A 15,346-nucleotide genomic window follows, 5' to 3' on the forward strand; every position below is an offset into this window, starting at 1 on the left:
ATAAAGTATATAATTTATTATGTTTAATTTCTCCACCCAAAATAACATTTTCTCATTACTCTCTTCACTGTAACCACTCCTCTCTCTCTAAATAAGGTGGGTGTCTAAGGAGGTAGGGCAACTCATTTTATAAACACTGCAACATTGCATTAATAGGAATCCATTTACCACAAATTTAGCATCTCAGAGAATATTCTATCATTAATTATTTACCCATGACATGACCTCAGTAAAGCATAACTTCATGATATTATTACTTCTATTTTTGTGACCATAAAACAATTAGATAGAGATGGAAAGACCATGTATTTGCCTCTAGAAAAGTAGTTTGCTACTCATCGCTACTAGAATCTTATCTCTGGGTTTTAGTTTATTTTTAATTCAAATTCCAGGTTGATAATGCTAAATTCAAATCTAGGTTTTATGCAGCATGATTACAAAATGTGCAAGAAAGTAGCGCATCATAAACACAAGATCAGTTGCTCAGTGGACATTGTCTTATCCCACACAAAGCTGTTTTTACTGATTTTCAAGCATTAGAAAATCATACCTGATTATGAAAGATAAGCAAATCAGGTGGTAAAGCTCCACAGTAATATATTTCTTTAACTTTTAAAGACTGCAAATTAAAGAGAATTATAGAAGGCAAGTTGCTGATAGAGGAAATGTAACAATCATTCAAACACACAAACCCACTAGTAACATGAAGTTGATTAGAAATAACCTTAGGGGCCCTGTGTGGCTCAGTCGGTTAAGCCACGGACTCTTGGTTTGGGCTCAGGTCATGACATCAGTGTCATGAGACTGAGCCCTGGGTGGAGCCCCACTCCAGCTTGGTGCTCAGTTGAGAGTCCACTTGAGAGTCTTTCTCTCCCTTGGCCCATCCCGCCCCCACCATGATCACGCTATCAAATATATAAATAAATAAATCTTTTCTTAATAAAATAAATAACCTCACATTTGCCTACAGGATTTATTAGTCTGTGGATTTTGCAGTTGGACTTCTTTAAAAGATTTATTTATTTAAGAGAGAAAGCTCAAGTGTGCACACACACAAGTGCATGCATGTACAAGTGGGGAGAGGGGCAGAAAAAGGGAGACAAGTAGACTCCCTGTTGACCTCTCAGCCCAAAACAGACTTGATCCCAGGACCCTGAGATTATGATCTGAGCCAAAATCAGGAGTTGGGCACTTAACCAACTGAGCCACCCAGGTGCCCCTAGATTTTTCTTTTTTAAAGAGAGAGACAAGCATGTGGGCTCCTGCACAAGTAGTTGGGGACGGGGGTGGAGACAGACTGGAGAGAGAGAGAATCTGAACTGGGCTCCACACCCAGTGAGGAGCCAGAGGCAGGGCTCCAGCCCAGGATGGATCTCATGACCTGAGCCAAAATCAAATGTTGGAACCTTAACCAATTGAACCACCACAGCACCCCTGCCATTAGATTTTAACTGAGGCAAACTGTAATTAAACTACTCAAAATGTGGGAGAAAATGTTTTCAACTCAAAAGAAATAAATTCTTGTAACTATTAAGATATGCAGGATATTTTCACTCACCTTAGTCAAACATAAGATTAAATATCTTCAATGCAAGCAGTAATTATAACATTTGGATGGGTTTGTGCCTTATGATACTCACTAAAAACTCAAATTTCACTTTAAAAATGAAAATTATTAAGCATGACAATATTTCAATAGACTCCTTTTAATGTATACTTGCTCCTAACAAATATTTTTGTAATCTAATGACTATTTATCTAAAATTAAATGTAACATTGAAATAAAATGGTATAATACCTCTATAATAAGTACAAACTATAAAAAATGAACTTATCCTTGTAGTCTATTAAAATATTTCCACTTATCAATATCCATTTATTGTTTCCATCCATCCACATTAAAATGTTCATATTCTTAATAGGGTATCACAGAAATGAATGTGAAGTTCCTATATGAAGAGGTATATTTAAATGAAAGTCCTTTGTAGTTGTGTTTTTAAGAACCCGTAAGTTGTCAGGAGTGTTATTCAAAAAGTGTTACATCAATAATAGGCTTCGATTACTAAAATTACACCACAAAAACAGTATAGATATGTTTATGAGAAATCAAACCGTGAAACAGTTTCTTTTTAAAAAAGCAACATGACTGGTTGGATTCAACAATATATATTAAAAATCCAAAGATTTTTTTTTTCATTTTAAACCAGTCCTAATATTTAGAAAAGCAAATAGTATAATTCCTCTAACAAAAATCACAGAAATATTAAGAAAGGAGAATCCTTTAAATAATTTTCATATACTGTTTCAAATAAATTGCCCTTGTACTAATCATAGGGAGCCTCTGAGGCTTACAATAGTTGATGTCTTAATGTTAGAGAAAGTGACATATCACATAAAGAAAACATACTGGATCTTTCCTTTTTGGGACTATCTGTGTTAACCTAGTAGTTAAAACTGAATAAAGAGAAGATCAAATAAAAACACATTTTTACCTCCATCCAAATAAAGTCTATAAATGGGGTTGTTATATTAGCTACAACTACTGTAGTTAAAAGTCTTTGGGCATTTAAAACCAAAATGAAAATCTTTTAATAATACAAAATTATTATCTAATAACTGATCTGTAAGTCATCAAAATGGCATCTTGACTTGGGCATCAACATATGAATAGTTTCCATGACATTTAGAGCTCTGTATTCAAAAGATTAATAAAATTATATTTGAGAAAACACCTCACGATATTTTTAAAATGATATTATAAACATCACATGACATCTCAACAAGATAAATTTTGTACTTCAGTAGAGGCAACAAATTAAATTCAATCATTATTATAAGACTCACTACCCAGATGAGCTCTAGACAAAGGGATATTATATCGAGGGAATATCAAGAGGACACAGTAATATTTAGGAGCACAGATTAGAAATGGCCCAGTGGTCCTAATCTAAGTTCTCCCTTCCTATTTCTCCCTGTTCTGTCCGTGTGCAGCACATATTTTGAAAGATTTTGACTTTCAATAAAAAGATAAATTAAATTTGTATTTTACAATTTAAAGTTTAATATCAGCTTACTAGAACTTCTAATATGCAAAAACAACACTATTTCCTTGAATTGATATTAATTCTAACCAAAAGCAATTTCTCATCTTGAGAAGTGTGGAAGTTTTATAGGTAAATGAACTATTCACATTAGTTTTCTCAAATATTTAATACTATTTTTAAACTTTAGTTGTTATGTATAAATATTCCTAAATATTCCTAGATCTTGAGGAATTAGTTTTATAGTACAATCCCTTCTTGTTAGAGGAAAGGAAATTCAATTAGGACACTTAACCATTTTCAGAAACTTGTTAATGACAGTCATATACTGATCTTTTCACAATGCTACATTTATATAGCTGCATTCTATAAACTTTAGAAATCAGATATTTAAACAGTGTTAGTCATAATGAGGTCAGAACCCAAGCTACCTGATTGATCTTGACTTCTTTTCTAATGATTAGAAGCATAAACTGTCATTTGGCCTATGCCATTATGGAAGGCCTTCACATTGCCTGCCTACTGATTGTTTTTACTTCCAGAATCCATAATTTCACCTAACAGATGGTTTAACATGTGTAGACGACTCCACACAGAATTCCACTTCTTGTCAAATATTTATGTATTTATATTTAATAAGATCCTTTCAACTGGATTACTTTATGATAGAGTCATACCAAGTATATTCTTATTGATGTTGCATCGGCCATATACCGAAAATCAGACAGAGATGATTGAGATGAATTATTTATTTCTGAGGGAGATCTGTAAAGTTGGCAAACATATTATAGGCACACATTGAGTTTTCATGGATGTTTGAAAACTGAAGAATAAGAACAATTCATCTCATTCACTAATTATATAGCTTAGAATATTCTGGATTAGTTTTAAATCTTCAAATATAATATTTTGTATGTGGAGAAAAAGATGGTAAGCAATTATACTACTGCTTCATACTGTTGCACAAAATTATATATAGAAAATATACCGCAAAATGCAACAGCAAATAGAATACTTTTAATACTAATAACAGTATGCTAATATTAATATTCATAGACTATAATACTAATAAAAACAGAAACTTGCTTTTTCATTATATAAGTATAGAACAATAAATCTACTGCACATTTATACTCCCAGATTATTATATTGTTTTGTTCCTTTCAATTGACTAATAATACAAAGTTATGAAACTATTTAATATATTTATATCATTAGTTATTCTGCAAGAGTACTACGGTTTTTTATCAATTTTAGGATTAGAGGGAACATAAATGATTAATTCTGACACAGAGATGTATCAAATTGAGGTGCACTTCAACATACTTGAATTATCAGATAATCATGAAATGGTAAAGATTTGATTACTTAAAAAAATCTAGGCGATAAAAGCCAAAAATAAATATTTATCACTGAGAATTTTCTTTTAAATTATAACAGAGATACTTATAAAAATAAATTGTTTTTATAACTACCTAAAGAGATTGCAAATCATTTAATCAACAATATTAAGACATAAATTCAATATGAATTCTAATACTATTCAAAATGAAATAGCTTTGCAATTAACATTGCAATTAACCAATATTTCTATAGATACTGACTTAAATGACAGTGGTAAAGTTTACTCTAAAGCTTAAAAATTCTAGATCGATTTGTTCAATCGTAATGAGTAAGGCTGACTTGAAACTCTGTATGTGAGTGACACAGGTTAATTAAGCAATACAGATTCATGTTTACTCAGATCTTTAAACAAAAGATTAAGTAATATTACTGATACCTCTCTCCGTCGAGAAGCCCAGCATGTTTGTTTGATCTTCCACACCACTGCAGCTACCAGCAATAAGGATAAAAAACAACTGGAAAATAAAACACAAGTAATTTGTGCTTAATACACTGGAAACATGTAATGAAATATTCAAGAATATGTATAGAATTTAAAAATATATAGAACTAACCATTCTGCCTTGGTAAATAATTAAAGCAAAAATGGATAAATTAGCTGCATTTAAAATGTTCTCAAGTAAAAACAAAGTATACATGTAGAATAATTATTTATATTCTTGTTATACAGGATAGTCTATCTTTAAGATTTTCCCTGTCAGAAGGACTGTGAGTTTATAGCTGTGTTGGTCTTATACCCAACATAAATCTATTTAGAATTGCTATTGAGTCATAAAAGCTGGCAACTGTAAAAATCTAAATTTCACACAGGTTCATTCATTTTATCTTATTGGTAACTATTTTTTTTAATTTTTTTTTTAAGATTTTATTTATTTGACAGAGAGAGAGATCACAAGTAGACAGAGAGGAAGGCAGAGAGAGAGAGAGAGAGAGAGAGAGAGAGGAAAGCAGGCTCCCTGCTGAGCAGAGAGCCCGACGCGGGACGCAATCCCAGGACCCTGAGATCATGACCTGAGCCGAAGGCAGCGGCTTAACCCACTGAGCCACCCAGGCGCCCCTGGTAACTATTTTAGATATGAGAATATTCCAGCATTTCTCAACTGAAGACAATTTTGTTCCCTACTCACCCCCAGGGCACATTTGGCAATGTCTGGAGATGTGTGTGATTATCACAACATTGATGGGGTATAAGTTGCATCAGATGATAGAGCCAGGGATGCTGCTTTTTAAACTATCCTGCAGGGCGTAGGACAGTCCTCAATGACAAAGAACTATCCAGTCCAACATATCAGTCACACTTAAGTTGAGAAAACCTAGTATACACTAATGTTTACACAAAGAAACAATTCAATTACAGTGTTTATACATATTTAGTATAATATGCAACAAGATATAAAAATGCAGGATACTTTGTTAGTAGTGACTTGAGACTAACAAATCTCAAAGTAACAGAATCATGTGAATCCGATTCATTGGTTCCAACCATGTACCACTGTTTTCCCTCCCTCTGCTCTGTGGTCACACATTATGCAACGAATAGACCAAGATATGAGTAAATTCAGTAGTCACTGGTCACTACAAAAAAACTGGTCTTCATCCTTAACTGATAATCTCTGTATTCTTAAATTGATTCACTCATAAGCTGTGTAAATTTTAGTGCTTTCTATCCTTGTTAATTCTTTAATACACTTTTTCTCCTTGTTTCACTAGAAGATCTTAGAATATCCTTCATTGATGAAAATGGCAATTCTAGCACCTAACCAGTGAGCACTGAACACATCTCAGATACTGTGCCAAATACTTCATTCACATTGATGCATGGGTTTGGTTTTAGAAGAACACTCCCAGACAGAATATATTATTCTTATTTTAAAAAAGAAAAATCCATGGCTCAGAAAGTTCAAAGTAAGTTGCTGATAGTCAAAAAGCGAGTGAGTGGTAGAGTCAAAGTTCAAATCCAGCTTTTAAGCCTCAAACTCTCTCCTCCCCAACTGTTGGGAACTCTGATTTTGCATACAATCTCACAATAGTTGTATTTCCATTTGCATTATCTAATCTGTTATCCGGTATCAAATAAAGAGGGTTAAAAAAGGAAAAAAAGTCCGTGACCCTAACCTTTTTAACTAGTATGGTGTCTTTGGGGTTTTTTAATAATTATCTCCCCCCTAATATTTATAAACTCTTTCTTTTTACTTCATCTTAATTTAGATTTCCAAAAGTACACAAGTCCCATATCTCCTGAAAAATAGAAACAACAACCTTATTTTATTGAGCCCATTGCTTCCTCTAGTATATCAAGCAAGTATTCAATGTAGCCACCTCCATGTCAACTTCCTCACAACCTAGTCCTGTTCAACTCCTCGCAATGTGGCATCTGGCTTATATACACATAAAGTTATTAGTATTAATAATCACCAATGTTTATAAAATACGCAGCATTTTGAGGATACGTTCCTCACCCTGACTTTCTACATATTAAATAAACTGGTCTTTTCTCTATTAACAGACTCCCACTTTTTAATTGATAATGCTAGCCATCCATTCTTTAAAACTTTCTTAAAACTTTATTTCCTTTTTAAAAATTTTTATTCAAATTCCAGTTAGTTAACATACAGTGTAATATTAGTTTCAGGTGTACAATTTATTAATTCAACACTTACATACAACACCCAGTGCTCATCACAGCAAGTGCCCTCCTTAATCCCCATTGCCTATTTAACCCATCCCCTCCCATCCACCTCCGCTCTGCTCACCAGAGTTTATTCTTAGTTGTTAAGAGTCTGTTCTTGGATTCGTCTCTCTCTTTTTCCCCCTATGATTATTGTTTTGATTCTTAAATTCCACATATGAGTGAAATCATATGGTACTTGTCATTTTCTAAGTTATCTCCCTTAGCATAATACTCTCTACCTCCGTCCACATCACTGAAAATGTCAAGATTTCATTCTTTTTTATAGCTAAGTAACATTCCATTATACATATGTATGTATGTATACACACATACATATACCACATCCTCTTTATCCATTCATCTGTCGATGGACATTTGGGATCTTTGCATAATTTGGCTATTGCAGATGATGTTGCTGTAAACATCAGTGCATGTATCCCTTCAACTTAGTATTATTGTATTTTGTATTTTTGTATTCTTTGTATAAATACTATTTTTAACTTTCTGTGGAACCTCCATACTGTTTTCCACAGAGCCTGTACCACTTTGCATTTCCACCAACAGCGTAAGAGAGTTCCCATTTCTCCACACCCTCATCAACACTTGTTGTTTCTTGTGTTGTTAATTTTAGCCAATCTCACTGGTGTAAGGTGATACCTCATTGTAGTTTTGATCTGCATTTACCTGATGGTGAGTGCTGTTGAGCATCTTTTCATGTATCTGTTGGCCATCTGTTCGTCTTCTTTGGAAAAATACCAATTCATATCTTCTGCCCATTCTTTAATTCAATTATTTATTGTTTGGGTGTTGAGTTTTATTAGATCTTCATATATGTTGGATACTAACCCTTTATCAGATATGTCACTTGCAAATATCTTCTCCTATGCAGTGGGTTTTTGATTATTTCCTTCCCTGTACAGAAGCTTTTCATTTTAATGAAATCCCAATAGTTTATTTTTGCTTTTGTTTCCCTTGACTCAGGAAACATATATAGTAAGAAATTGCTACAGCCATATCAAAGAGGTTAGTACCTGTATTGTCCTCTAAGATTATGATGTTTTCTTATCTCATACTTAGGTCTTTAATCCACTTTGAATTTACTGTTGTGTTTCTGTATGAAAATGGTCCAGAATGTTTCATTCTTCTGCATATTGCTGTCCAGTCTTCCCAGCACCATTTATTAAAGAGACCCTTTTTCCCTTGGATATGCTTTCCTGTTTTGTCAAAGATTAACTGACCATACAGTTGTGAGTTCATTTCTGGGTTTTCTATTCTGTTGCATTGATCTATATGTTTATTTTTGTGCCAGTATACTATAGCTTTGTTATATAACTTGAGGTATGGAATTGTGATACCTCCAGTTTTGCTTTTCTTTTTCAAGGTTGCTTTGGCTATTTGAGGTCTTTTGTGGTTCCATGCAAATTTTAGGACTGTAGTAGCTCTGTGAAAAATGCTGTTGGTATTTTGATAGGAACTGTATTAAACGTGTAGATTGCTTTCGGTAATACAGACACTTTAACATATTTGTTCTTCAAATCCATGAGCATGGAATGTTTTTCCATTTCTTTGTGTTATCTTCATATCTTTCATAAGTGTTTTATAGTTTTCAGAGTACTTTGGTTAGGTTTATTCCTAGGTATCTTACAGTTTGGGGACAATTGTAAATAGGATGGATTCCTTGACTTCTCTTTCTGCTGCTTTATTTTGGTATATCGAAATGCAGGTATGCATTTGATTGATTTTGTTGATTTTGCATCCTACAACTTTATTGTATTTGTATATCAGTTCTAGAAGTTTTTTGGTGCCATCTTTAGGGTTTTCTATACAGAACATCATGTCATCTGCAAATAGTGAAAGTCTGACTTCTTCCTTGCTGATTTGGCTCCTTTTTATTTCTTATTGTTCTCTGATTACTGTGGCTAGGACTCCAATACTATATTAAATAACAATGGTGAGAGTGGACATCCTTGTTTTATTCCTGACTGTGGAGGAAAAGCTCTCAGTTTTTCTCCATTGAGCATATTAACTATGGGTTTTTCATATACAGCCTTCATGATGTTGAGGTATGTTCCCTCTATCCCTACTTTGTTGAGGGGTTTTTATCATAAATGGATGCTATACTTAGTCAAATGCTTTTTTGAATCTATTGAAAGGATCATAGGGTTCTTAATTCTTTTTTATTAATGTGGTGTATCACATTGATTGATTTGCGAATATTGAACCACATCTTCAGTCCAGGAGTACATCCCACTTGATCATGGTGATTGATTCTTTTAATGTACTTGTTGGATTTGATTTTCTAGTATTTTATTGAGAATTCTGGCATCCATGTTCATCAGAGATACTGGCTTATAGTTCTCTTTTTTTGTGGTGTCTTTATCTGGTTTTGGTATCAGGGTAATGCTGGCCTCATAGAATGAATTTGGAAATTTTCCTTTTCTATTTTTTGAAATAGTTTGAGAAGAATAGGTATTAACTCTTTTTTAAATCTCTGGTTAAATTTGCATGTGAAGCCATCTGGCTCTGGACTTTTGATTGTTGGAAGTTTTTTTTATTACTGATTCAATTTCTTTGCTGGTTGGGCTGTTCAAGTTTTCTATTTCTTCCTATTTCAATTTTGGTAGTTTATATGTTTCTAGGAATTAATCCATTTCTTCCAGGTGTCCAGTTTGTTGGCATATAGTTTTTCTTAATATTCTCTCATAATTGTTTGTATTTGTGATATTGGTTGTTATTTCTCCTCTGTCATTTGTGATTTTATTTATTTGGGTCCTTCCTCGTTTCCATAAAATTCGCTAGGGGGGGTTATCAATTTTATTAATTTTTTTTCAAAGAAAGTCCTTAATTTTCTTGGTTTCCCTTCATCCTTCCCTTCATCCCTTCATCCTTTCCCGTCAATGAGGTACATTGCATTCGAGGTTCCCTCTTTTAAATTACGGACAGTCCCTAAAACCCAGTTCACACCATGTTGTCACCTTCTCTTGCTCTCAGAGATAATGAGCTCAGTTATCCTCATGGCCTCAACTCTAACCTCAACTGGAATGATTTACAAACCTCTATCATTACACCTGCCCAAATGAGAGCATCTCATCATTAAAGGTGATCTAAGAGATTTAATTCAGACACCCTTCCAGGAAAGAAATACACAGCACAACTTTGTGATCCTGCCTCTAAACACTCATCTAAACTGAGCAGCTGCTGACCCGCCAGTCACTGCATTCGACATCTATTTTTAGCTAGCTCAATCCATAACATTGCTCTTCTATTAAGCTTTCTAACTTTTATCCATCAGTGCCATTTCCTTCTGTCTTCTGGTTTACACTGAATCAGTGTATTCCTCTTCTATATGCTAAAGCTTCTTTATATATTTGAAAAAGCCTGAAGGATTGCCTTTAGTTCACTGGTTCTCAGTCAGGAGAGTTTTGTGCTCTGGGGGGTATTGAGTAGTGCCTGGAGACACTCTGGTTTCACCATTTGGGGGATATCTAGTGGAATGCTGGAAAATGCCCTACAATACAGAAGCCCAGCCACCCCCCCCCCCAATAACAAAGATTTTCCCAGCTCAATATGCCAATCATGGCTTGAAACCCTCTTCCAGTGTGAATCATTACCATTGTGGTTACACTTTCCTTGTTACACCCCAGATTAAAATTTTAACTGTTAAAATATGGTACAAGGAATTAATACTTCAGATAAAGACCAAGGATCCGTTTACCTGAATTTCGGTCCCATCAACATACTCAAATATTTTAACATAAGAAATGTATCACCTCCAACCTACTGTGCCGAAGCAGAACTCATGATAAACATTCATAATGATTAAAAAAACCTAACATCCATCCAGTAATATGTACCAAGCATTATGTTCTATGTTTTACCCGTATTATTTAATGACCACAAACACACATGATATACTATGTATACTGTTATGTACTTATTAAAAAGATAACAGAACTGAGTCATGGCGAATTTAAGTAAGTCACCCAAGTGACAAAAGTCTTAAAATTACAAGTCCTCTTATTCTCCTAACTTCTTCGTTTTACCATTACTTTTCAGGTAAAATGTAAAAGCATATTCATCTTTAAAGTCCCTGTACTGGGGCGCCTGGGTGGCTCAGAGGGTTAAGCCTCTGCCTTCAGCTCAGGTCATGATCTCAGGGTCTTGGGGTTGAGCCCCGCATCAGGCTCTCTGATCAGCAGGGAGCCTGCTTCCTCCTTTGTCTCTGCCTGCCTCTCTGCCTACTTGTGATCTCTGTCTGTCAAATAAATAAATAAAATCTTAAAATCCCCATACCGAATCCAACAACAAATCTTACCAACTGTTTCTTTCAAAATACGTGTAATAATAGACAATAATACTATACACATCAAAATTCATTTACATTTAGTAATTAAATAAAACTTAAGTACCCAATGCATTTTTATTCAATATTCTGTAATTCACAGTAGATCCTCCAAAATAGTTACATGCATGATAGCAATTCAGTTCAAGCTGCTGAAGACTGGTTTAATTTTTCCATGAGGAATCTAAATTCTTTGTGATCTAAACATCATGACTCAACTAAAAAGTGTCATCTTTATAATGATGCAGAATGCCAATATAATATTTTGTTTATAATTTCACCTTCTTGTGAAGTGGAGATATACATTTCAGGGGTTTGCAGCAAATGCTTTCTACGTTAATTCATATTATGTTATCAGTAAAAGTAAGAGAAACCATCATGATGCAAACAAGTAGGCAAAATTGAAAAATAGTCAAAAAATATTCTTCTACTAAAATTTTAATAATCTCCAATAAATATTAAAAACCCAGGAAAATATATCTCAGTTCCTGGCATATAGTAGTTGTCATTAAGGTTTCGTTAAATTAATGGAACTAGTTCTTTAACTGATTTAAAAAACTATTAATTGCTTCTGACATTAGATGTCCTATTTGGCAATTTTACCCTTTTTATCAAGGTAATGTTTATAAATGCTTTTGATTCCTAATAAACCAAACTGCAAATAAAAGTTACAGTTCTTTCTTTTAATATACCTAAAACAGAACCAGTTTATTGAGAACACTTGTTTTATTAAACAGCAAAAAACTAAAAACACCTAACAAATTTACCCAGCATTGTTGAAAACTCATCCTTTTGTGACTACCCAAAAATCCCAGTCCCTACTGACAATCCTGGGAAGCAGTGCCCTGCACCCCACCCTGTTCTTTCCACTGGTTCCCATTATGCCGGCTGAGAAATAAACTGTTATTCAATAAAGTGACAAGATTTCTGGGTTTATCTGTTTAATAAGTTTTCCCTAATATATTTCTTAAGTCAAAAGTCTTAATAGGCAACATCAAGCATTAACATCCTTTAATCCACTATGTGGCACTTTTGTCAGAGAAAAACTAGTTTCACTACTTTCTTTCATATTTTTTATATCATATTATACAATAGCTCCTATTGCTCCTTCAAACAGATATGGGTGGGGGGGCATGCAGGAATAATCGGGCTTTCATTTTTTAATAAAGTCTGCTGTATAATAATGCCAGAAGATCTGAAAGGTTCAACACCCTTTAGTAAAATACTCCTAATGGAAATAGAAAAAAAAAAAAAAAAACAGAAAAGAAAAGAAATATTTAAAAAAGTAAGTACATGAGCTGCAGGGATTAAAAAAAAAAAAGGAAAGCACAGGAACTTAGGGAGAAGTATTTCAATAATTTGATTTTAACCTTCATAAAATGGTCATTATGGAAAGGATTCTTAATATGAAAAACCATGGAACTCATTAGGTATTCTCATTTAGTGAAAATTAAAAAGAATTCAATAAAAGTAACACAGTGTGGTATAAGGTTATATCGTAAAGCAGGTTTCTAGTGACAAAGAAATATCCTCTGGTGGTAATCTAGTTGGCCAAATGCAAAAAGAGATAATATTTTCACTATTTTATAGCAATTTGAGGTTAATTGATCATAAAATTCAAGTCTTAAATACATATTTTAAATGATAGTTTAGGCATATTAATCTTTTATTTCACTGAAGAATGTTACAAACCAGGGAATTGTGTTGAAATATAGAAACATCTTATTTTAAAAGGTAATTTACCTCCTAATAATTGCTATTCCAAAAAATATCTTTTAAGGGTTTAAAAATACCTTCCTAACACTTGGGGATGTCTCTTTTCTTACCAACTATAATAATAACAAAATAAATTGCCAACTTAGAATACAATAAAAACTGCATTTTTAAAATTTGTTTCAGTTATTAAGTTGGGAATGATGAAAAATCAACAAAGCCTAGTGGGTAATAGTGGAAAAGCAATATGTTCGTTGTCATAAACTGGTACACTTTTTTTGAGGATTGTTAAAGCAAGAATTAACTATACCTTGGGATACACTGTCAATTAAAATGATTTCAAAGGCAAGAGACAGAAATCTATAATAAAACCGTATAAAAAGTATTGGGACTAAATGGATTGCATACTTCCTACTATGAAATAAATTGTATTCCCCCAAAATTCCTATGCAGAAGCCCAACATCCAAGGTGACTATATTTAGAGATAGGAAATTTAGGAGGTAATCAGGTTAAACGGGGTCATAAGAGTGGGACCCTGATCCAACATGATCATTCTATAAGAAGAGACCCCAGCGGGCTCTCTAGCTCTATTTCTTCCCTCCCCATTTCTTTTTCTCTTTCTTTCTACCTTCCTTCCTTCCTTCATTTCTTTTCCTTCTTTTCTACCTTCCTACCTTCCTATCTACCTTCCTTTCTTCCTTTTTCCTTCCCTCCCTCCATCCTTCCTTTCCTTCCTTCTCTTTCTCTCTTCCCTTCTCTACCTCCTTGCCTCCCTCCCACTCTCTCTTCTTCCAGTGAGCACAAACTGAGGAAAGGCCATATGAACACACAGCAAGAAAGTGGCCATCTGCAAGCCAACAGAGAAAGCATCAGAAACCAACCATGCCAGCATCCTGGTCATGGATTTTCCAGCCTCCAGAATGGTGAGATAATGAATTTCTGTTGTCTAAGCCACTAGTCTATCGTATTGTGTTATGGCAGCATGAACAGAGGCAGATTTCAGTACCATGAAGTAGGTGTTGCTGTAACAAAAAACCTATAAATGTGGAAGCAGCTTTGGAACTGAGTAATGAGTAGAGCTTGGGGAAATTTTGAGGAGCTAAAGAAAGCCTAGATTGCTGTGAAGAGACTGTTTGAAGAAACATGGATATTAAAGGCAATCTGGTGACAGCTCTGAAAGAATCAAGAACAACCAGAGAGAAAGTCTCTATCTTTTTAGATAATACATAAATAATCACAAACAGAATGTTGATATACACATGGATGTTAAAAACCATTCTGGTGAAGTCTCAGATGTAAATGAGAAACAGGTTAATGGAAACTATAAGAAAGGCCATTCCTGTTATTAATTTTTTTTTAAGATTTATTTATTTAAGAGAAAGAAAGAGTGCAAGTGCATGCCCATGAGTGGGGGAGGAGTTGGGTGGGGGGAGAGAGAATCTCGAGGATACTCCCACATACTCCCTGCAGAGCCCCAGGTGGGGCTGAATACCGGGACATTGAGATCATGACCTGAGCCGAAATCAAGAGTCAGACACTCAACCAACTGAGCCACCCGGGCACCCTGTGCCCATCCCTGTTATAAAATGGCAAAGAAGGGTGGCTCAGTTGTTAAGAGTCTGCCTTCAGCTCAGGTCATGATCACAGTGTCCTGAGATTGAGCCCCTTAAAGGTTCCCTGATCAGCAGGAGCCTGCTTCTCCCTTTCCCACTCCTCTGTGCTTGTGTTCCCGCTCTCGCTAACTCTCTGTCTTTAAGATAAATAAATAAATAAATAAATAAATAAATAAAATGGCAAAGATTTGGATGAATTGTGTTCTAGTGTTTTCTGAACGATAGAACTTGAAAGCTATAAAACCCTAAATTTAGCAGAGAATATTTCTAAGCAAAGGATTGAAGATGTAGTTTTGGACCTCATTCCGGTTTATAGCTAAGTGCAAGAGGAGAGATGATTTGAAGAAGGAAATGTCTACAACAAAGGAACCAGAACCTGGAGATTTGGACAATTCTCCGCTAACCCGTATCGTAAATGCTGAGAAGTCCTGTTCTGAAGATAACACAAAGGTTGTGGATGAGCAATGATTTATAATGAGGAGCTCATGGGTATGATGTGGGGACTTAATTAGTCATCTCCACAGGAATAGAGATGGGATTATACCAGCAGAGACACTGTGA

At 34.4% G+C, this 15,346-nt stretch overlaps 1 protein-coding gene across 1 annotated transcript in view; it reads right to left on the reverse strand.

Annotated features, from left to right (window-relative positions):
- The window catches only part of ATRNL1 (attractin like 1), a 794,045-nt gene that overhangs the window by 391,688 nt on the left and 387,011 nt on the right, over positions 1 to 15,346 (reverse strand). The window contains exon 26 of the mRNA XM_032878996.1: positions 4,822 to 4,900. Coding sequence (XP_032734887.1) covers positions 4,822 to 4,900 — 79 coding nt within the window. The remainder of the gene's footprint in view (positions 1 to 4,821; positions 4,901 to 15,346) is intronic.

Source organism: Lontra canadensis, unplaced genomic scaffold, assembly GCF_010015895.1.
Source record: "Lontra canadensis isolate GAN:19392208 unplaced genomic scaffold, GSC_riverotter_1.0 scaffold3, whole genome shotgun sequence".
In the NCBI taxonomy this organism is placed as follows: domain Eukaryota; kingdom Metazoa; phylum Chordata; class Mammalia; order Carnivora; family Mustelidae; genus Lontra; species Lontra canadensis.